The following is a 22,891-nucleotide window of genomic DNA, read 5'->3' as shown; positions in this document are numbered from 1 at the left end:
AAAAGGTTGGACTCTCGTGATAAACACTCCAAACAAAAAAACCACCAACAAATTTTAACTTCACACACAAATATTGTATACACAACTGATGGACGCAGAATTAGGGCTCAGACTTACCTCAACAGGAGTTCTTTGGGAAGTTTTTTATTGATTACAGCCTCATCACTGTTTGAGAACATCTGTAAAACAAAAATCACTGCATCAGGCATTAACATTCATCATGTTCACAATTTGGTTTAAATTCCCTCATGAGATGTTAAAAACAAAACAAAACAAAACAAAAAAACCTTAGAGGGACACAGACAAATGGCTTAGGAGGAAAGTGCTGCCAAGCTTGCCGGTCCATCCGAGCTCAGCCCCGGAACCGTGAGGGAGAAGGAAAGAACAGCTGCAAGTCACCCTCTTTCCTTCCTCCCAATCATGTGTCCACACACACACACCAAGTACAATGAGGACAAACACATAAGCCCAACGACTCCACCTCAGGGACCACCGCCAGACACAACAGCCCCCAAGGTGTGGTGGACGATACAACTTCCTGAACTTCCCTAGCTTTTATATCCAATTTAGCCCCTCTACTAATCTACAGAACTCAGAGACCCCCTCCCCTCTAAACTCACAAGTCCCTCAACCTCTAACCACAGAAGCTTCTCCTCTGCCATCTGAAAAAGGCACCTTATTTGTTCTGTGAGTTGCTGTTGGAGCTCCTACCCCAGTCTCTCCAGCTGTGAGTGCCTGGGATTACTAAAGCATACAATTAACTGAAGTCCTCAGCAGGTCTCTCTACTGAGCCCATTCCTAAATACTGGAATCTTATCTGACCTTGGGCCTCTGCCTCTAGTGCTGGGATTAAAAGTGTGCATATCACACAAAGACCTTTTTCTTTGTAATGATTTGTTTATTTGATGTGTATGGGTATTTTGCATGCATGCATAGAGATGTTTACCACAGGAATGCCTGATGCAATGACTCCTCTGGAACTGGAGTTACAGACTGTTAAAAGCTGCCATGAGGGTACTGAGAATTGAATCTGGGTCCTCTGAGGGAACAGCCAGTGTGAACCATCTCTTTCTTCATCCCAACTTTTTTCTTTTTGTTTTGAGAGACAGGTTTGTCTGTGTGGTCCTGGCTGCCCTGGAGCCCACTCTGTAGACCAGGCTGGCCTGAGATACTTGAGACCCGTCTGGCTTTGCTATTGGAGAGCTGGGATTGAAGACAAACGAGCATCACCACAGAGCGAACGCCCGGTTACCTTTCTGTGTTACATCCGTGAGTCTGACATGTACACTCTAACTGCACAGCTGCGCTGTTCGACGAGCCTGCAGCCTCTGCTCATACTCTGCCCAGGACTTGGTTTTGTGTGTGGTGTAAAAGCCCACCCACCTGCTTGCACGTGGACACCCTAACTGGTTCCTGACCTCGAGTTTCACTTGTCCTGCTGTATTGCTCAATTACAATCACTTGAGCCAACGTGCAGGAATAGTCTGGGATTCCCCATCCTCTTCCTTTCAACTATATACCGTTTTATGTCACTGTCCCAGACCTGGAGGGCACTGCTGTCCTAAAAACCCATGAGTTTTCAAAGTCAGAAGCATGGATTATGTCCCCATTTATTTGGGATTACCTTGATTTTTTTCCAATAATTTTGATAATTTTTCTGTGCATACGCTTTTCATGTTTATTTCTAAGGTACTCTATTCTCTTTAATGGTATTGTTGGCCCACAGGCCATTCTAGGACGGCTTGCCCTGGTGAGCAAGATGTAACATCTCTTCATCTTCTGTTTTCAGCCCACCCACGCCTCAGGCCCAAGATATATCTTTTCTATATAATATAAAGTTCCTTCTTAGCCGGGCGTGGTGGCGCACACCTTTGATCCCAGCAGGCAGAGGCAGGCAGATTTCTGAGTTTGAGGCCAGCCTGGTCTACAAAGCGAGTTCCAGGACAGCCAGGGCTACACAGAGAAACCCTGTCTCAAAAAACCAAAAAAAAAAAAAAAAAAAAAAAAAAAAAAAAAGTTCCTTCTTCGTATCTAGTCTTGCAACCCATGTGTTTCAAAAACAAAACAAAACGAAACACGAAAAACCCAACAGGATCTCACTATTGTAGCCTTGGCTGGCCTTGAATTCACAGGGCTTCACTTGCTTCTGTTTCCTAAACACTGCTATTAAAGTTAGCACCACCAAGCCCAGCTACAATCTGTGACTTCTGACAAAGTGTTTAACCCATTTCTAATTGATTAGGCATGTCTAACCATCCTACTTGCTTTCTGCATTATTTTATTTTCTCCATGTTAACAGCTCACTGAGTGTCCTCTCCTGTGAGTCCTCACAGGCCCAGAGTGATTTTCCTCCATGGTCTCTTGGGGGGAGGTTGTACCTCATTTTGTTACCAGCTTCCAAGAAACTCATTGATGAGTCCTTTTTTTTTAAAGATTTATTTATTGTTATAAATCACATTATATAACCATTATATTACTATTATATTATATAACCATTATATTATGGTTGTGAGCCATCATGTAGTTGCTGGGATTTGAACTCAGGACGTTCAGAAGAGCAGCCAGTGCTCTTTACCACTGAAGGCCTTGCATATACAAGCATTCATTTCCAGCCCTTTAAAACCTTTTCTCAATTAAAAAAAAAAAAAAAAATCTACCTCTACCAGCCCCATCACTGGTGAGTTCTAATCCTGTTCTTCTTTTTCCTTCTTCATATAATGCCTCCATTTTAAAGATTTACATATTTTAAGTGTGTGACGTTTTGCAGGTTTGAATGTCTGTACCACACATGCCTTTGTGCCTGTGGAGGTCATCAGAAGGCGCTTGGGCTCCTGGAGTTCTGAAGAGCTGTGAGCCACTAAGCAGGTGCTGGGCACCACAATGGCTCCTCTGCATGCCAAGCTGCTGGGTTTTGTTGTTGTTTTCTTTGTCCATAGCCCAGGCTAGCCTCAACCTCACTGGCTCACTAGCCTCTGCTTCACAAGTGCCGAGGTTAAAGGCCTGGCAAGTTTTCTCAACTGCTGAGCCATCTCTCTATCCCCTAATTCCTTCATTAAAAAAAAAATTAAGTTATTTTCATAATGGTTGCTCTAGCAATTCCAGTATGCATCTTTAACGAGCCACAATGTACTTCAGATTGCTCATTCCTACAAAATACAGGAAGTATACTACAAGAGAATTATTTTTCCTTTTCCTTTTTGCTATTAAATATTTATCTGATAAACCCCAAACTATAGTTCTTAATTATGCAACCGTCTTTCAATTCAGTCAAGATAATAAAAGAACAGTTTATTTATAGCCTTTTAAATTTACCTCTGTAACTAACATTTATAGTGTTTTTTCTTCGAGTTACCATCTGGTACCATATCCTTTAAGCTTGAACAACCTTTAATAGCTCATGTAAGGCAGATCTGCAAACAACAAATGTCTTGGTGCTTGCTCATTGCAGTTTTAAATTATTTTCCCTCTATATTTTGTGTTTCTGTTTTTAAAACAGGGTTTTGATTTATAACCCAAGCTAGCCTTGAACTCATATGCCTCAATTTCTCTGAATAAGAATGTACTTGGGTTCTCTGAAGAAACAGTATCAATAGCATACTACACTGCATGTGTGTGTCTGTGTATCTATTGATCTACAGAACTGTATCAACAGATAGATACTGGGGAATTATTAGCTTGTAGACATGTGTCCAAAAGTGCAGTTGGGGTGCGGCTGCTATAACGTCCAAGGGCAGGAAAGGGATGCCTTAGTCTGAAAGATGTGGGGAAGGAAATATCAGGGAAAAAAAAATTTTTTTTTTTTTTTTTTTTTGGGTTTTTCAAGATAGGGTTTCTCTGTGTAGTCCTGGCTGTCCTGGAACTCACTCTAGACCAGGCTGGCCTTGAATTCAGAAATCGGCCTGCCTCTGCCTCCCAAATGCTGGGATGCCCAGCCATAAAAATATTTTTATCTAAGTATAAACAAACCACTTAAAGTCGACACATAAAATTAACTATCGTAAATTTATTGGAAATTAAAGGATTTAAAAACAGGGCCTTGCATATACAAGCATTCATTTCCAGCCCTTTAAAACCTTTTCTAAATTAAAAAAAAAATTATCCATCTACTTCTTTTTTATGTGTGCATGGAGATGCACGCCACATACACATGAATCACTGATCACTTTTTACAAGGATTCTGGGATTTATTTATATAGTAACAGTACTTTGTTTCTTTTTAATAATAGAATAACAAACAGGTCCTTGGTATATGCCATGTTTTTTGTTCATTAATGTTCTTAACAGCTTTGGATAAATACTGTTGTTATTAGCGTTCTTATATTTGTATTTATGTGAACACCTATCTTTAATTCATCTAAGAACATCTAAGAATTCATGTGACATTTTGATAGAATGTTAAAGAAGTCATTAAGTTGATTTCTGTAGTAGCTCTACCACTCAACATTCCTGTCATTAATAAGGCTTGCCATTTCTCTGTATTTCTGCTTACACTTGTTTGGGACATAATATTCAGTGCTAGGGCAGAACTCAGGGCTTCACTTCACACACACTAGGCAAGTGTCCTACTACAAGCCCCAGACCTATTCAAATCCTTTAATCTTAAATTGGGCTGTTTTATTGACTAGTAAGGGTCCTTTGTGGTTCCTAGACACAAAAGCTTTATTCAGTACACTACTTACATTTTTAAAAGGTTGTCAGTTTACCTTATCAAGGGTGTTACTTAATAACAGGTGTTTTACTCGGCTTGTTTCTGTTGAATTCTAGCTTGAATTCTATTTTCTTTCTAGTGGTGCTTGGGACTGTGGAAGAGCCTTCCCTACTCAAGCTGCTGAAGGGCTCCATGGCTTAGGACATCCAACGCCACGAGTTTTGGTCATTTTCCCCCAAAACACTGATTATCATCCACCGGCTTTCTGGCCTTCTCTGTTCCTTTTGCTTGCCTCAGACTAGCGATTCTGCCACATCTGCCAAGGCTCCACCACCTCTGCATGGCCCCTACTATTTCTGATGAAAGTCATGTTGGCCACAGTAGGTGCCTTTTATGGTTTTTTTGGTCCTCTAGCTTTTGTCGTAAGCAGTCTGAGCACCATTTCACCAGGGCGGACATCCTTGTACCCAGTCTACTTTAAGGTCACTAAGATTCTGAGCTGCACTGATCAGCATTTCACCAGGCAGGGCACGGTGGCACACACTTTAATCTCAGCGCTCAAAAGCAGAAACACGCATGCTACAGGGTATCTGATCACACTATGAACTCCAAGACTATGTTATTTACTGAGAGAGGGCATTGCTTCTGAGTAGGAAGGTCAGCTGGGTGCTTTCTCTGCCTCTCTGAGCTAGTAGGTTTTCACCCTAGCATCTGGTTCCTGAGTTTTCACTGGTAAAAATCAAACCGTTGAGATTTTGTTTAAAAACAACACAGGCAAATCTGTGGTTCCACTCTAGCCTGGTATACATAGTAACTGCTGAGCCAGCCAGGACTACATTGAAAGACCCTGTCTCAAAATAATAAATGCATGCATTTTCATCAAACTGTTGTGAACAGTTAAGCTCAGCATCAGTCTCAGGACAGCAAAGACAGATGTAACTCGTGTACAGAAGTTCCGTCTACAGATGAATGACTAATGAAACGTGTTAGATACATGTAAGTGCAAAAGTTCAAGATGAAAAGAAGGCTCTGGGATCCCAACTTTCTTTAGGACAGAAGGATTCGGATGAAGTCCTTTGGCTTTGTAAAGTATTCCTCAGCTGGTTGTGGTGGCTCCTGTCTGCAACACCAGTATTTGGGAGACAAATGAAGGAGGAGCATGAGTTTGATGCTAGCCTGGACTAAACACTACAAAAAGCAAACCAAACCAAAACCAGACCAAACCAAACCAAAAACACAACAACAGCAGCAACAACCCGAAGACAAAGGTGAGGGGACTGAGGGTGCTGAGGCGACGGTTCAGTGGGTAAGATTCTTGCTACCCAAGCACAAGAACTTAAGTTCAAAGCCCCAGAATCCATTTAAAGCCAGGTGGGCATGCACTCCCAGTCTTCCCTGTGGACAGGAGCAGAGACTGAGTTTCTGGGGCTCACAGAACAGCTGGGCCCCATGTATAGAGTAGCTACCAATGAAGGCAGCTGACCCCTAAGGTGTCCTCCAAACATTCCCAGGCCCATAGTACACACGGCAATCACTGCACATAGTCAGACTCACACAGAGGACTGTGGCAATGAGCTAGCTAGCTCTCTCTCTCTCTCTCTCTGAGTGAATTCCAAGGTGTGGCCTTAACCAACACTGAAGCACACTCCCAATTCATTCCCGCTGTCATCTAAGGAAGTCTAGCTACACTTCAGAACAGCAAAAGATCATGTGGGAACAGAGAACCAGCTGACAGCAACCCCAGCGTCTCAGACTCTAATCACAGCCTATTACACACTTCAAAAGCAGTCAGTTGCCAGAGGCCTTGGCCTCCTGAGTGACCTTTTAAAAAGAGAAACACGCCGGGCGTGGTGGCGCACGCCTTTAATCCCAGCACTCGGGAGGCAGAGGCAGGCGGATTTCTGAGTTTGAGGCCAGCCTGGTCTACAAAGTGAGTTCCAGGACAGCCAGAGCTATACAGAGAAACCCTGTCTCGAAAAACCAAAAAAAAAAAAAAAAAGAGAAACACAACTGCCAACGTAAACTCATTCTTCCAAGCTATTCCATGGTAACTTACGATTGATGTAAGAATACCAGGTGCTGGACAGCAAATACTACCAAAAATAAATAAATAAAAGTTCTTCATTGAAAAAGACTACTAGCCCTGCTGTGGTGGTGCACACCTTTAATCCCAGCACTTGGGAGGCAGAGGCAGGCGGATTTCTGAGTTCAAGGCCAGCCTGAACTACAGAATGAATTCCAGGACAGCCAGGGCTACACAGAGAAACCCTGTCTCGAACAACCAAAATAAACAAACAAAAAAATGTACAACCAGTGGTCTCATTTTCATAGATCTGAATAAACTTTGTAACATCCAATGGTAGCCTGACTAGGTCAAATCTTTATGACATCTGGAATATTCTGGAGAGAGATTTTAGGACAGAGTATTCATAAAGAAACCCATAGCTAAAGCTGCAAGATTTCTGTTTTTCTTCTTTTGGTTTTTCAAGAGACTGGCTTTCTCTGTATTGCCCTAGCTGTACTGTACTCTGTGTAGCCCTGGCTGTCCTGGAACTCACCGTGTATGTAGACCAGGCTTGCCTCAAACCAAAAAATCTGCCTGCTTCTGCCTCCCAAGTACTGGGATTAATGGTGTATGTCAGCACTGCCCCGCTGAGCAGATTTTTTCAAGAACACCTTTCCTATAAGTTGTTTTCACAAGGTTATGCCATCCCTGCACTCAACCAACACCAGATGTTTTTCCAATCGGCTGGTTTTCTTGCCAGAATCTAAAAGGAAAAACATTTTTGTAAGCTAAATAAATCTGAAGGAAAAGAAGCTTGCAATTTCTCCACCCGACGTAACTGACTACTCTTTAGAAACAAACTATGGCCCGTGTAACACCACACCATCACTAAACCTTTTCTAACAAGGACCTCTCTAGATAAAAACACCAAGGAAGAAATACATGTAGAACACACACACATTACAACAGGCCACACTTTCTGCACTGCACACCTTCTAACATCAGACTCAACAGCACACAAGTTATGCAGGTCTCTATCTTGTCCACCACCGCTTCTCCACTTGCACTTCAGATAAGGTATATACATGCTCGTGCACGCATGTCCACTGCATGCACAGGGAAGAGCAGGATGTCCAATGCAGGCTCTCACTCACCAGGAGATGTTTCCCAGCTAGGCTGGCCAGGCACTGAGCCTGAGCAATTCCCTTTGCTCGGTTCCCCAGGCCCAGGGCTGGAGTCACAGGTGTGTGCAAGGCCTCGCACTGCGCTTCCAACCGTGGGTCATCACAGTGTGCTTTATGTGCACTGAGCCACTTCCTGGGCTCTCTTTACACACTCATTCTGTTTTCCTGTTCAGTATTTTGTCTATTTACTTGGTTTTACTGTCCTGGACAACATTTTAGGTCCCTGAGAGCTCCTGAGTTCAATTCCCAGGACTCACATAGTGGAAGGAGAAAAACACCTGTGCAAGTTGTCCTCTGACCTCCACGACACTGTGGCATGTCTAAATAAATGTAATATCCCCCCCCCCCCCCAAATCATACAAGTTGTATCAGGCCTGCCTTCTGGAGAAATAATTATCTAAAATGCCACTTGAGACTCTATCAGACAGTGGTTTGATATATCCAGTAACTGTGGTAGAGATGGAGAGAAATAACTGGATTCCTGTCATGCAGGTCAGGAAGAAGCCATTTCTTTCTTTCTTTCTTTCTTTTTTTTTTTTTGGTTTTTCGAGACAGGGTTTCTCTGTGTAGCCCTGGCTGTCCTGGAACTCGCTTTGTAGACCAGGCTGGCCTCGAACTCAGAAATCCGCCTGCCTCTGCCTCCCAAGTGCTGGGATTAAAGGCGTGCGCCACCATGCCCGGCTGTTCCTGGTTTTTGAGCAAGGTCTCTGTATTATATAGCCCTGGCTAGCCTTGAACTCATAAAGATCCACTTGTCTATACCTCCCCAGGATTAAAGTATGAACCACCATGCCATAAACTGTATAGCTTTTAATGATAGTGGATCATATCATCTCTACTTTGACAATATAGGATATACTTAATCAAATGACATAAAATGTTTCAAACCCAAGCTTTGTGAGTGTCACAATTAGGAAGTCTTTACCTGACCTAATGTGAAGGGGCACAGTCAAAACATAGAACATTGAAATAGTATATAAACTTATATTCAGTCTACAAGTATCTATAATGAACATCTCAGGGCTGGAGAGATGGCTGTGTGGTGAAGAGCACTGCTGATCTTCCAGAGCATTCCCAGCACCCACATGCTGCTTACAGCTTTTTCTAACTCCAGTTCCAGTGACCGAACACCCTCATGCAGACAAAATACCAATGCACATAAGATAAAAATAAATAAATCATTAAAAAAGTAAAAATAAAGATGTATACCACCATGCCTGTAAACCACCATTTTTAAGATAAAAATATCTTAGAAAAGAAAGGAGGCGAGAGGCATGGCTCAGAGGTTAAGAGCACTGACTGCTCTTCCAGAGGTCATGAGATCAAATCCCAGCAACCACATGGTGGCTCACAACCATCTGTAATGAGATCTGACGCCCTCTTCTGGTGTGTCTGAAGACAGCTACAGTGTACTTACATAAAATAATAAATAAACCAAGTAAGTAGATTTAAACCCATTATGGGAAGATTTTGTCTGTTTTGTTCATTCTTACATCTCCCGGCATTCCTAACAGCAGGCACGTACAAGGTACTGGGTAAGGATCTGATGACTGACTTAGTCATCAGGATGGAACTGAACTGGACGTGGTGATGCATGCCAGAATCCTTGAGAAGCTGAGGCTGCTGAATGAATGATCACGAATTTCAAGTCAGATGGGGGGAGGGGCGGGGCAGGGCATGGCTACAAAGCTTGACTGAGCAGGCGAGGGCTGGTCTGGCAAGGGGTGATGGTTCCCGGGACCCACTGAGGAAAGAGGCTTTCAAGTTTTGCTCTGACTTGGACACATGCCCTGTGGCACACAAGTACCCAGCCCCTCTTATGTGGTACAGTGCAAGTGTGCCTTTAATCCCAGCACTCAGGAGGCAGAGGCAGGCGGATTTCTGAGTTCGAGGCTAGCCTGGGCTAGAGAGTGAGTTCCAGGAAGGCCAGCAGTGCTACCTCGTTCGAAGGGTCTCAATCTTCTGACCGCTGTGACCCTTTAATATAGTTCATGTTGGGGGCTGGTGAGATGGCTCAGTGGGTAAGAGCACCTGACTGCTCTTCCGAAGGTCCAGAGTTCAAATCCCAGCAACCACATGGTGGCTCACAACCATCTGTAACAAGATCTGACTCCCTCTTCTGGAGTGTCTGAAGACAGCTACAGTGTACTTACATATACTAAATAAATCTTTAAAAAAAAAAAATATATATATATATATATAGTTCATGTTGTAGTGACCCTAACCATAAAGTTATTTTCATTGCTGCTTCACAAGTGTAATTTTGCTACTGTTACAAATCACAATGTAAATAAACTGTATTTGACCTGGGATCATGACCCATAGGTTGAGAAACTGCTGTTTTAGGGGATGTGCAAATGTGCAAAAAACAAAACAACAAAAAAAAAAAAAACCTGTGTCAATTTTGAAGGCCACACAGGTCCCCCATTTGCCTTCCAAACATGGGAGAGTTAGAGTAAAGAAAATTCATTTTCAACTATTTTTCCTTAATATAATCATAACTCAGAAATCACTGTTAAACAGCAAGACTTTGGTGTTTTATTTCTACATAACCTCAACTCATGTTATAACAAGGAAACAGATATTGGAAATCTTATTTTAAAGCCATAAAGACAAAGTTAAATGGTTTTCCTCTGTGCTCAATGTGAGTACACAGCTATGCCAAGAGCAGGTCCCCTGAGAGCCTGACTCCTATACTGAAACCACAGCTTTCCGTTTGGATAAGAGACTGAGAAGCTCATGTGTGATTTATGTCACTCAGTGCCCGTAATCCACCGACTCGGAGACACGAGGCCTCTGTGAATACAAGGAATTCTGGGAATTCTGGACTGATGGCCTGAGAGCTCCGTCACCTCTGCAGATGGTGAGGCCTGGGCTAGACTCACAGCACTGTAAAACTACAGGAATAAAGTAACACAGAAAATACCATTATTCTCTTGTGTGTTTGATACAAGGTCTTGATTTAAAAACATAGGCTAGCCTTGAACTCATTATACAGCCCAGGTTGGTCTTAGACTGAGAACAATCGCCCTGCCTTAGCCCCCACTCAGAGTTGACTGTCTTCATTGTTTGTTCCATCTATGAGACAAGGTCTCAAGCATGCCATGCTGACCTCAAACTTCCTGCGTAGCTGACGATGGCCTTGCACTTCTGATCCTCCTGCCTCCACCCCCATGTTCATATGGCACTACGTAGGACTCGCACACAGGGCCTTGCCCTAAGCAAATACTCACTCAGCTGAACTATATCCCCACCTCCTCTATTCTTTAGGGAGTGTGCTGACTTGGCAAAGCTGTACTTTTCTGTTGGACTTTTAAAGGCAGGTCTACATGTCAGAGGCGTTTATATAACAGAAGCCAACTATGACTAAGAATACTGAATATTAATGAAGCCTCTTATCTTTGTATGTTACAGTTCATGATGATATACTAGGAAATTATAGCATTAAGCACATATTCTAATTTACTCAAAGAGAATTTCAAAATAAAATATCAGTTTTCTACAAGTGGATTGCAGAAATAAGTTGTCGTGTGGTTTTCCTCACACATAAACACAGACCAGCATCCGGAGCATGAAAACAAGTTTTAAACAGATGCCAAGGATGGGTGGTGCAGGCTCAGCACCACAGGCTCCTAAGAAAGGATCTCTTCTTGAACGGGATCAAAATGCATTTCCTGCCTACAGTCAGCTCTATCACAGCTTCAGTTTCTACAGTTAGTGAGCGAGGAACGGCCACTTTCCGGGGTGAAGGCTGACTGGTCCAGTGTTTTAAAATGTCAACTTACAATTCAGTGCCAGTGTCCCATCTCAGCAGCTGTTCACCATGACTGCCTAACAAAGAGCACAACAATGGCCAGAGTGAAACACTGCCCAACTATTACTGCATGCATTACCACTCGGATTAGGATTCAGAGGCACTCCAGCTTATTACACAAACACGAAAACTGTACCTACTCAGGAGATGATGAATTGTATTTCTCACTCTGTAAAAGACATTCTCTTCTAATCAGTAAATTCTTACTTAGAGAATGTGGGTCCCAAACTAAAACCCCAACACTTGGGAGGTGAGAGAATGAGAATTAGAAATCTGAGGCCATCATTAACTACATGACCCCCGGTTCTCACAGACCAACACTAGCTAGGTGCAGTGCACATTCTTGGAATGCGGAGGCAGGCGGAACTCTGAGTAGAAGGCCAACTCGGCAAGCCAGGACTACACAGTGAGACAACTGTCTCAAAATACAACAGCAGCAACAACAAAACACTAAAAATAAACAGGTATTTTAAGGTATTTAAAATATTAAGTTACAAAAAGCCTATTTACAAATACTTGCATGCTACAAAAGTACCAACAACAGGCACCAGTCACTTGTGCCTTTACTGTATGGCAGGCGGCTTGCTCATGCCCCAGAGACTGAGAATTCAGTAGTCACGGTGGAGGCACTATAGTCCTTACAGAGACTGAGAGAGATTAATCTGAAGCACTTTTCCAAGATCATACAGATGGTGACTAGAAATGCTCCAGTTTAAACCCTGGCTTCAAAGCTAATGCTGGGAACAGGCTCTATAAGGCTGGAGAGGTGGCTCAGTGGTTAGGAGCACTGAGTGCTCTTCCAGAGGTCCTGAGTTCAAATCCCAGCAACCACATGGTGGCTCACAACCATCCGTAACGGAATCCGATGCCCTTTTCTGGTGTAAAATAAACAAATCTCTTTTTGAAAAAAGAAAAGGGAGCTGGAGAGATGGCTCGGAGGTTAAGAGCACTGACTGCTCTTCCAGAGGTCCTGAGTTCAATTCCCAGCAACCACATGGTGGCTCACAACCATCTGTAATGAGATCTGATGCCCTCTTCTGGTGTGTCTGAAGACAGCTACAGTATACTTATATAAAATAAATAAATGGATAAATAAATCTTTAAAAAAAAAAAAAAGAAAAAAGAAAAAAAAGATAGGCTCTATAAGTAAATCTCACAATTGCTAACTGTAAGAACCAGAGATCCAAACTCCAGGCCATCTCGCAATCATAACCACCTCTCAGCAAACTCCAGGCCATCACGCAATCATAACCACCTCTCAGCAAAAACATCCACTTGGTCACGCGTGGTAGACACTCCCATCCCCACCTCGCCCTTCAAAAGTCGACTTTTATCAGAATTCAGGACAGAAACAGACAAGGTATTCAAATCATCATATTAAGATTACGAAGGCTAACTTGTTTTTTCTTTACTAGGATTTACAAAGATATTTAAGACATTGGTAATAAATTAACCATTTAATCTCTTTGCAGAGAATCACAGTAAAAGTAACTGTAGAGTATAGACAACGGAAGGAAGACTGGACTGGGAATTTAACCTAATACTGACATGAGTAATATAAGAGTTCTACTAGAGTATCATACACAATGAAACACAAAATATGTATAAGAATACTTTAAAATTTCCATTTTTAATTATGTATATGTGTGTATGTGTGCGTGCGTGTGTATGTGCACATGACTGCAGTGGCAGAAGCAGGCCAGGGGACGGGGGTTGTAGGTGGTCCTGAGTCACTGGACATGGTTCTAAGAACTGAACTCAGGTCCACTGGAAAGGGTTAGGAGCATGCATGTGCTTATCCTCTAAGCCTCCCTCCAAGCCCTGTCCACGAGCAAGAGCTCTGTAAGCCTCGGTGACACTCGAATCCCTACCTATATGAAGGCCTGAGACAAGAGAATCCTGACCAATCTCCAAGAGTCTCCAAGAGTTCTAACAACACAGGGAAACCCTACCTATAGCACATTTTAAACCAGTTTCCAAAGCGGGTAGACTACGGCCCAGACCTGTTGTTGGGTTCCTTGAGGGAGGGTGTAGCTCTGCAGCCCGAGCTATCCTGTAGAAACCCTCTTGCTTTCTTTTGCGGAATCACAAGCCTGTGATCCATCACACCTAGCAAAAGTGCATTTTAATAGTTCATAAATCAACAGTTTCCTTTTATAAACTCTGCACGATACCTTAACATTTTTATTTTCCTATTGAAATCAATTTCAAATTTTAAATATTAAATGATATAAAGGAGCTGGCTCCAAAAATAGGATGAAGGGAAAACTTTTTTTTGTGCTTTGTTTTTTGAAACAGGCCTTCTTCCTCTAGATCTTGCATGGTAGCCAGGGCTGGCCTAGAAACTGAGGCAATTCTCCTGCCTCAGCCTCCAGAGTATGGAGACTACAGACCTAAGTCATTGCACCCATTTCATTCTCCTCCATGGCGTTTCTAAGCTCCCCTTCCATACACTGTTTGACAGCCTGCTCCTAGACCAGCACAAATCTGCAAGCCCTTGATGGAACGTTTTTATTGGTACATTAGCAGGTACTACAAATCTTTTCTTTCCTCTTTTCCCTGGTAACTTTTATACATTTCTTTTTCTTTTCATGTACATGAGTATTTTGCCTAGACATATACCTGTACATCATGTGTGTGCCTAATGACCACAGAGGCCAGAGGAGGCCATGTTACAAATGGAGTTACATGTGGGTGCTGGGAATGGAACTCTGGTCCTGTGGAATGGCAGCTGAGTCATCTCTAAAGCCTTTCTTCTCCTGCTTTTATATGATGAAGAAAACAAAGTTGAAGTAGCTTGCTCTTCTCGTCTCTTTTGTGTCTGTCCCTCCCTCCCTCTCTCTTCCTCCCTCTCTCTCTCTCTCTTTCTTTTGAGACAGGATGTATCTGTGTAGCCCTGGCTGCCCTGAGATTCATTCTGTAGACCAGGGTGGCCTTGAACTCAGAGATCCTCCCGCCTCTGCTTCCTGAGTGCTGGGATTAAAAGTACATAAACGGTGCCCAGCTAAAAGCCAAAGAGAGGATATATTGAGTTGGTAATAACTTTGTTGTGCTTATCAACAGAGGGCGACATAGGTCTAAGAACTAGTCATTTTGAACCTGCCCTAATCTAGTAGTCTTTTTCTTTTTGCCCCTCCCACAATAAAAATCACTCTGCAAACATGTAGCTGCTAGAATGAGCTCTATGGGATCTTGTTACTGTAAACTCTAAGTAAATCCTAGTTCTTCTAAGATCTTGCATACTGCAGTGGATCATAAAGTTATACCAACAGGAGCCAACTAGATGGCTCAGCAGGTAAAGGGACTTAGCACCCAGCTTAGAACTCAGGTTCCATCCATCCCTAGGGCCCACATGTGATAGGAGAGAACGGACTCCAGCAAGTTGACCTTTACCCACCAATTCCACATATATAATATATATATAAATATCTGTATAAATATATATATTTAAGTTAAATCAAGGGCTAGAGAGATGGATCAGTGACTGCTCTTCCAGAGATCCCCAGTTCAATTCCCAGCAACCACATGGTGGCTCATAACCATCTGTAGTGGAATCCGATGACTTCTTCTGGTGTGTTTGAAGATAGCAACAGTGTACTCACATACATAAAATAAATAATTCTTTCAGAAAAAGTTTATTTAAGAAAAAAATAATGCTGGGCGTGGTGGCGCACACCTTTAATCCCTGCACTCCGGAGGCAGAGGCAGGCGAATTTCTGAGTTCGAGGCTAGCCTGGTCTACAGAGTGAGTTCCAGGACAGCCAGGGCTACACAGAGAAACCCTGTCTCGAAAAACAAAAAAAATAAATAAAAATAAAAAATAAAAAAAATAAGATTACATCAACAAAACCATACTTCTGTAACTGGTGTAAATTTGGGTGTACACTGTTGGGACAGAGACTTGGTCTACCGCTGGACTTCATCCCGTATGTATTTGCTGCCTCACCACTCAGGCGGTGCCCCAGAACAATTACTCGTTTGTTACAATGTTGCACTTTTCTTTTTCAGTGTAACCATAATTCCCCAGGCTGAGGGGTAGACAGAAAAAAAACCCTGCCAGTATGTTTCATATTTATCCAAATCCTTGTCTACTGTGATCTAATGGGATAGGCGACTTTAACCTTAAAGCGATTGAAAGGACTAAGCAAAAGGGTTAACGACACTCCTGACCGTAACTGTCAGCCACTGTCACCAAGACATAGTAAGGCCAAAACAGCCCCTTAATATGAATATTTAGATAACAAAAAAGGTTGCTTACTAGACAAGAGGTTACTTCCCTATCCCTGTCATTTATATGCCGACCAGGTATTGCACATACCCAGAAAAAATTATTCATTAGTGTCATTTTGTTCACCCAAAGCTTTGGAAAGCTAATGTGGAAAAGTAAAAGAGCACCTGCCTAGCCTGTGTGAGCCTTGCGGCTGGGGTGTGTGTGGAAAAGTCACAAGATTAAGAAAAATGAATCAAGTATAAATTATATCCCGTGACCCAATATAAGGATTTATTTTCAGCTGGGACTCCATTAGAGTCCTTTTTGTTTTTCCAGGTTTCACTATGTAACCCTGGCTGTCCTTGAACTCACAGAGATATAGTCCTACCTATAGGATAGGTGCACCTATCATTGCCCAGCTACATCAGAATCCTTCTATCAAGTAGACTAAAGGGCATTAAGAGATAACATTATAAATTACAACTGGATATCTTGTTACTTCTCAGTTAGTGTCCATTGAGGGCCTAGCCCAAAAGTTCACCCAGCCTACCAGATCAGGGTGAAAGACAGCACGGAGATACCCTCCTCGGACGAGCACTTACATCCGGTCCATGCAAGAGTGGTCTTTCTTCTTCCAGAATCACAGCACTATACTATATGAGTACTGAAAACTCTAATTCCACTTCCAACCTGTTACAAGTTAGGAAACTGTATTTCAAGGGACAGGAGTGGATCTTCAGCCAGTAACAAAAGTGCTCATTTATTTGAAGGGAAAATGAGGTCCAGATTAGACATGAACAACTTTAGAAATTAAAATATATTTTTTTTATTTTTACGTATTGATCCCGGGCTTCACTCATGCCAAGCAAGTGTCCTGTCACTACACTATATTCCTTCCTCAGAACAGAGATTAGTACCCATCACAGCCTTTGTAATTCCGGTAAAAAAGAACCTGAAAGTCTTATCTAGACTCCATGGATGGACAGATGGACACATGGCAGACATACATACACACACACACACTCATGCACATACACAAACATGCACACACACACAAATAAAATAAATTTTAAAAAATTCAAAGGCTGAGCATGGTGGTGTCCCCAGCAGTTCACAAAGAGGGGCAGGAAGTTCTCTGTGAACTCCAGACCAGCCTTGTCTCACTCAGAACAGTGAGTTCTAAGCCAGCCAGGGATACTCAGTTAAGACTGTTTCAAATAAGCTGGGCGTGGTGGCGCACGCCTTTAATCCCAGCACTCGGGAGGCAGAGGCAGGCGGATTTCTGAGTTCGAGGCCAGCCTGGTCTACAAAGTGAGTGCCAGGACAGCCAGGGCTATACAGAGAAACCCTGTCTCGAAAAACCTAAAAAAAAAAAAAAAAAAAAAAGACTGTTTCAAATAAATAAAAAAGAGTTGGGCATGGTGGCCCACGCCTTTGGGAGGCAGAGGCAGGTGGATTTCTGAATTTGAAGCCAGCCTGGTCTACACAAAGTGAGTTCCAGGACAGCCAGAGCTATACAGAGAAACCCTGTCTTGAAAACCCAAAATAAACAAATAAATAAATTGATTAATTAATTTAATGAAATTTAATTAAAAAAAAAACCAACAAACAAAACCAAACAAACCAGATTCAACAGCATAGGCTGCCTGATCTTGTGGTGCAGGCCTGAGGAGTTTATGGGGTATATGAGGATCAAAGGCTCAATGATTCTGAGAGGGCTAAAGGCCACCCTGTAGGACTTAGTAAGACAGCTTGGTTGTAGCAAATTAGGAAAGCACATGTCCAGTGTGGGGGAAGAGTATGTAACAGTGTTACTAGTCCTCACAGCTCACTGAAAAGTGACCTAAAATAGATGGACACTAGCATTTAGCGTTTGGAAACATGAATACTTCCAACACAAATGATGATTAAGTTGAGCGTGGCAGCTCCTGTCTGTACCCTGACATCTGGGAGGCTGGAAAGAGGGTCCTAAGCTGGTCGCCATCTTGGGTCCCCTAGCTTCCAATCTGAGCTATGGAACAAGGCCTAGTGACAGCACTGTATGGGGTATTATGTATTTATGAGACAGCCAGTGAAGTATAATGAAAAATAATGAATAGAGAGTCATTATTTCCAAAAGAGACTTTCATTTCCTAACTTATGGTCTTAACATCTCCAGGCACTGATTACAAAATAACTTAATGTTAGCTAATGTAACACTGGCTTTTTTAAAACATTAATTTCTTTTTTAAGTAAACTAAAGTGAAGACTTTCTTCCAACACCATGGTGTGTTTATTATGGACCTATTGGAAGCAGGATAAAGACTGAACTAAAAGAAAAAAAATCTCAACTTGGGGCTGGAGTGATGGCTCAGCGGTTAAGAGCACTGACTGCTCTTCCAGAGGTCCTGAGTTCAAATCCCAGCAACCACATGGTGGCTCACAGCCATCTGTAATGAGTGAGATCTGACGCCCTCTCCTGGTGTGTCTGGCGTGCTTACATGTAATATCTCATTTGGATCTAAGGGCAGGATTAGACATTTGAAATGTGTCTCTTGTTAATCCTGGCGAGTGTTAAGGCAATGCTGGTTAACACACTTAAAATGAAAGACACACACATTAATTTGACAGCATATACAAAATATATTCGATGAATTTTAGGAAAACCATTTCTCCATGCATTTAGTTGGCTTTATGGCAAGTTACAGTAACAACAGAACAAGAGTTAAATATTGAGTGTGAAGAGTAGAGGGCTGGGAGGCAGTGGCACTAGCATAGTCCCAGCCCTGGGGAGGCAGAGGCAGGTGGATCTGAGTTCAAGGCCAGCCTGGTCTACAAGAAGGAGTACAGGACAGCCAGGGTTACACAAAAAACCAACCAACCAAACAAACAAAAAACCCAAGACAGAGTCTGGGGAGCTGGAGAGATGGCTCAGTGGCTGAGACCATTTAACTGTTCTGGGAGGGGGAACAAGCTAGGTTCACAACACCCACCCCAACCAGGGAGCTCACAAGCGCCCATAACTCTAGATCCAGGGAACTCCTACTTGTCTGACCGCCACAGGCACCGCACCCCCAGGCATGCACATGCTAATGCACATCCACACACCCACACCCTCACAAAATAACTCTCTAGAAACAAACAATGAACCCCACCCCCACCCCCAGATTAGATTCTTGGGCCTCTACTATTAAGCCGCACAACTTTTGACACCTTAATTATACCATCCTGGGTCCCAACTTTCCTTGAATGTGAAACAGAAATCTAAGAATCAAGGCTAGACAGCATGTGTAGTGGAGTCTGAGGCAAGAGGACCTTGGAAGTTCCATGCCATCCTGGGCTATGTGAAACCCTGTGACAAAAACATAGTGGTGCTGGAGAAAGGGCTGGGTAGCTAAGAGCACTTGCAGCTCTTGGACAGAACAGGGCTCAGAATCTATCACCCACAAGGTGGCTCACAACCACCTGTAATTCCAGTTCCAGGGGATCCCATGCCACTCTCTTACCTCTGCGGGCACCAGGCAGGCATGAGGTGCAAACACGCATGCAGGCAAAACAATCACACACGTAAAATAAAGTGTATCTTTAAAGTACTTTAATGAAATAAATAAATAAAAACCCTACACATATGCACACAAAGTAACAGAGCTAGGAACATCAAAGTTTTACATCTCCGGATCTTTTATTCTCTACCCTAAAGTCACCTGCTTTTGGCTTTACACAGATGCTGCAGGTTTGGCTTATATAACCAGTGATCTTGCTTTAATTTTTTTTTTCCTTCAGGGGCAATCATGGAGGACACACAGTTTGAACGGGGAGGGGTCTCACTCTATAGCTCAGGCTGGCCTGAAACTCACTATGTAAACCAGACTGATTTGGAACTGGGGGCAAATCCTCTTCAATCTCCCAAGAGCCAGGATTACAGTTCCCAGCCACTAGGCTCCGTTTAACGTAAAAGCTTTTCTGCATCTCTGGCTCTGAGAGCAAGATATAGAGCATGTGGCCTCTGATCTCAGCATTCAAAAGTACACAGAAGAAAGCGTCCCCAAACTGGACACTGGCACATGCCTGGAATGTCAGCACTGAGAGACAACAGTAAGAGCCTTGCTCACGGTTCCAGGCCACTTTGGGCTAAACAGAGATTTGTCTCAAAAAAAAAAAAGGGGGGGGGTGAGGAATATTGCTAATAGAATCTTGTGCTGGGTCCCCAGTATCACAAACACAAAATGAAACCATTCTAAGAGAACATTAAAACAATCTTCATAAAGAGAAGGCTACGGGCATGGTGGTGCACGCCTTTAATCCCAGCACTCCGGAGGCAGAGGCAGGTGGATTTCTGAGTTCGAGGCCAGCCTGGTCTACAAAGTGAGTTCCAGGACAGCCAGAGCTATACAGAGAAACCCTGTCTCGAAAAACAAACAGAGAGGGAGAGAGAGAGACAGAGAGAGAGAGAGAAGGCTACAATGCATCAAGCATGCAAAGATTTAAGTCTCTCTCATCTTAAAGGTGGGGCAAGAGTCTTTCACTTGTATTCATGATCACGATTTGAAATTAGCTATTATTTTTGTACACATTTCCAGATCTTACGAAAAAGTCTCATTCTGTGATAACCTACTAAGAAATAATCAGCCCCCTGTTAGTTCTTTTAGTTTAGTTCTGAGGATTTTTCTTTTGTTTTTATTTTCAAACAGAATTTCTCTATGCATCCCAACTGTCCTGGAACTCTCCATGTACACTAGGCTGGACTGGAATAGGCAGAGATCTGCCTGCCTCTGACTCTTGAGTGCTGCGCTTAAAGGTGTGCAAACGATAGCCTGGCAGGTTTGAGCGTTTAGAAATTCATGAAGCAAGCAGGACAGTGTGGCACATGCTTTTAATCCCAGCACTCCAGAGGCAGAAGCAGGCAGATCACTGAGTTTGAGGCCACCCTGGTTTACAGAGCAAAGTTCCACAACAGCCAGGGCTAACACAAAGAAACCCTGTCTGAAAACAAAACAAACAAACAAAAAAAAAACCAAAACAACAAAAAACCCTAAAAACTAAAAATAAAAGCTGAAACAAGCCCAGGCAGCAGAGGACAGTGGCTCACAGCTACGATGCTGTGGAGAAACCACCTCAAGCTCCCGGGCTACTCCTGAGATCCTGTCTCTAAAAAGAAAAGCCAAACAAAAACAAAGAAGGATTTAAAAACAAGAAACAGCAATATCGCTTTAACCACAAATGAGGATCAGGCTTCCCTCAATCCTCACCTCAAACAGGAAATTCTCCACTCAGAATAGCAAGGTGGTCAAGAACTATCGAAGTTTTGGACTCTTCCTTTTGAACTCTTTTGGGTAACCCTAAACTGTCAGTTGTCCAGGTAGTAATTTCAATGGTAAAGACTTTCACACTAGTGCTGGACTTGAAACCACCATAAATTATTCTTTTTGGCGGCTCCACTTTAAAGCAATACAACATTTTACATAGGCAGTTTTTATTATTATGCCCCCAGCCCACCATTAAGTTACAAATGAAAACTCGAATGTAACCAATGAACTTCTCCACTCCTCACTGCCACTTGGCATAGGAAGTCTGAATTTACAGTCTCTCCACAGCTCTTCCCTCCTACCTTAACTTTATAACTTTAAATACTTTTTCAAGAAATACAAAGACTATACAGAAGTTTCGTCCCTAGGTGAGACATTCACCCGAAGCCCACAAACTTTTGTCTCAAATTTATCTTTTAAAGGGAGCTGAAGGGAAACACTGGGTGTTAAAAATACAACAAGAGAGAGGAGACAGAAAGCCAGCAAGTGAGATGAACACTGAGCCTGGACCCAACACAGGTCAGTCAGCCTGAGCCTCTGCCAGAAAAGGCCAGGTAACATTTTCTCTTGTGTAAGTTTCTTTGTCTCTCGGCCTACCAATGAAACCTCCAGCACATTTCCAAACTATTGTATTTCGTTTCACCAGTAGTTAGGATACTTCCCAAAGGAATCCTTTTCTCAGACGTGAACTCGCCTTTAAAGATCTTTCTGACTATGTACGGTTCCATTCCTGGACTACAAACCTCCTTTTCCAGAGGACAAACTTAAAACAAAACAAAAAAACAAAACAAAACAAAAAACCAGGAATGGATTCTCCGAAGGCTCTCAGACCTACCTTCCTCGCATTCTCTGAACAGATATCTAAGTTCCCAATAAACAATGAACCACAAAAGAATAGACTAAACGGGGAAGAGGAAGTATCAGAATATCCAAACAGCACGAAAACCCCACAGTCGCCTCTATCGTCCAGTTTACTACCACCCCCAACTTCCTACTTCCACCGAGGACTCATCGATTCCCGCTCGGGTGGAGATAAACGATTCACGAAGGCAGCAGGCGCTGGCCAGCCGGGGACGGAGTGCTTTCATTGCGTGGTGGAAGGAGGCTAGCCAAGGGCTGGGCAGAGAATGGGAAGCTGGGTGTTATGGGGGAGGGGGGATTTAGGGCGCCAGGGCTAATCCCGGCCAGGGCCCGCGGGTGGAAGGGGCAGCAGGCGAACCTCCCGGAAGGCGAGGCAAGCCGGTGCGCGGGGCTTGCGGGTCGCGAGCAGGGGAGGACGCCGGCGGCCGCATCGGGGGCGGGTGGCGGGCCGCACAAGGGAGGAGGCTCCGATCGAGCGACTGTTTGGGGTGCGAGAGCTGGCCTTCGCCGCCGCCCGAGACCCCTCCGAGCTCACACCTCAAACCTGCTCTTGGTCACTCCGTTCACGTCCCTCCTCATGGGGCCGGCGGGTGCGGCCCGGGCAGGGCGCTGCGGCGTGCGGAGTGCAAAGATAGGGGCCAGGGCAGGCCCCGGAGTTCCGGGAGCGGGAGGAGGCGGCGGCGGCGGCAAGGCGAGGCTCGCCCGGCCGACGCGGAGGAGAGGCCGCTCGAGTCCCGCGGGGGCCTCCACCACCGCCCGCGGCGTCCGCGGCCGCGACGACTGCCAGTCGCTAGCTCGGTCCTCTCCAAAGCCTCAACTTCAACCCAAAACAAAAACACTCCCCACCTGCCAGCAACGCCGCTCCTCATTGGGCAGAGCCGCCC

At 43.7% G+C, this 22,891-nt stretch overlaps 1 protein-coding gene across 3 annotated transcripts in view; it reads right to left on the bottom strand.

Moving 5' to 3' along the window:
* Positions 1 to 22,891, bottom strand: part of Fbxl20 (F-box and leucine rich repeat protein 20) — a 63,453-nt gene that overhangs the window by 39,766 nt on the left and 796 nt on the right. The window contains exons 1-2 of one of the 3 annotated variants that reach the window (XM_085829582.1): positions 22,854 to 22,874; positions 118 to 179 (exon numbers count right to left, since the gene is read on the bottom strand). In XM_085829582.1, the coding sequence (XP_085685708.1) occupies positions 118 to 179 (62 nt within the window). In that variant the 5' untranslated portion in view covers positions 22,854 to 22,874. The other 2 variants (XM_021177653.3, XM_021177652.3) reach the window with 2 other exon arrangements.

This window comes from Mus caroli, unplaced genomic scaffold (assembly GCF_978045245.1).
Source record: "Mus caroli unplaced genomic scaffold, Mus_caroli_1 scaffold_13, whole genome shotgun sequence".
NCBI classification, from domain to species: Eukaryota; Metazoa; Chordata; class Mammalia; order Rodentia; family Muridae; genus Mus; species Mus caroli.
The sequence above is the reverse complement of the archived record's forward strand: the minus strand, read 5'-3'. Positions and strand labels throughout refer to the sequence as shown.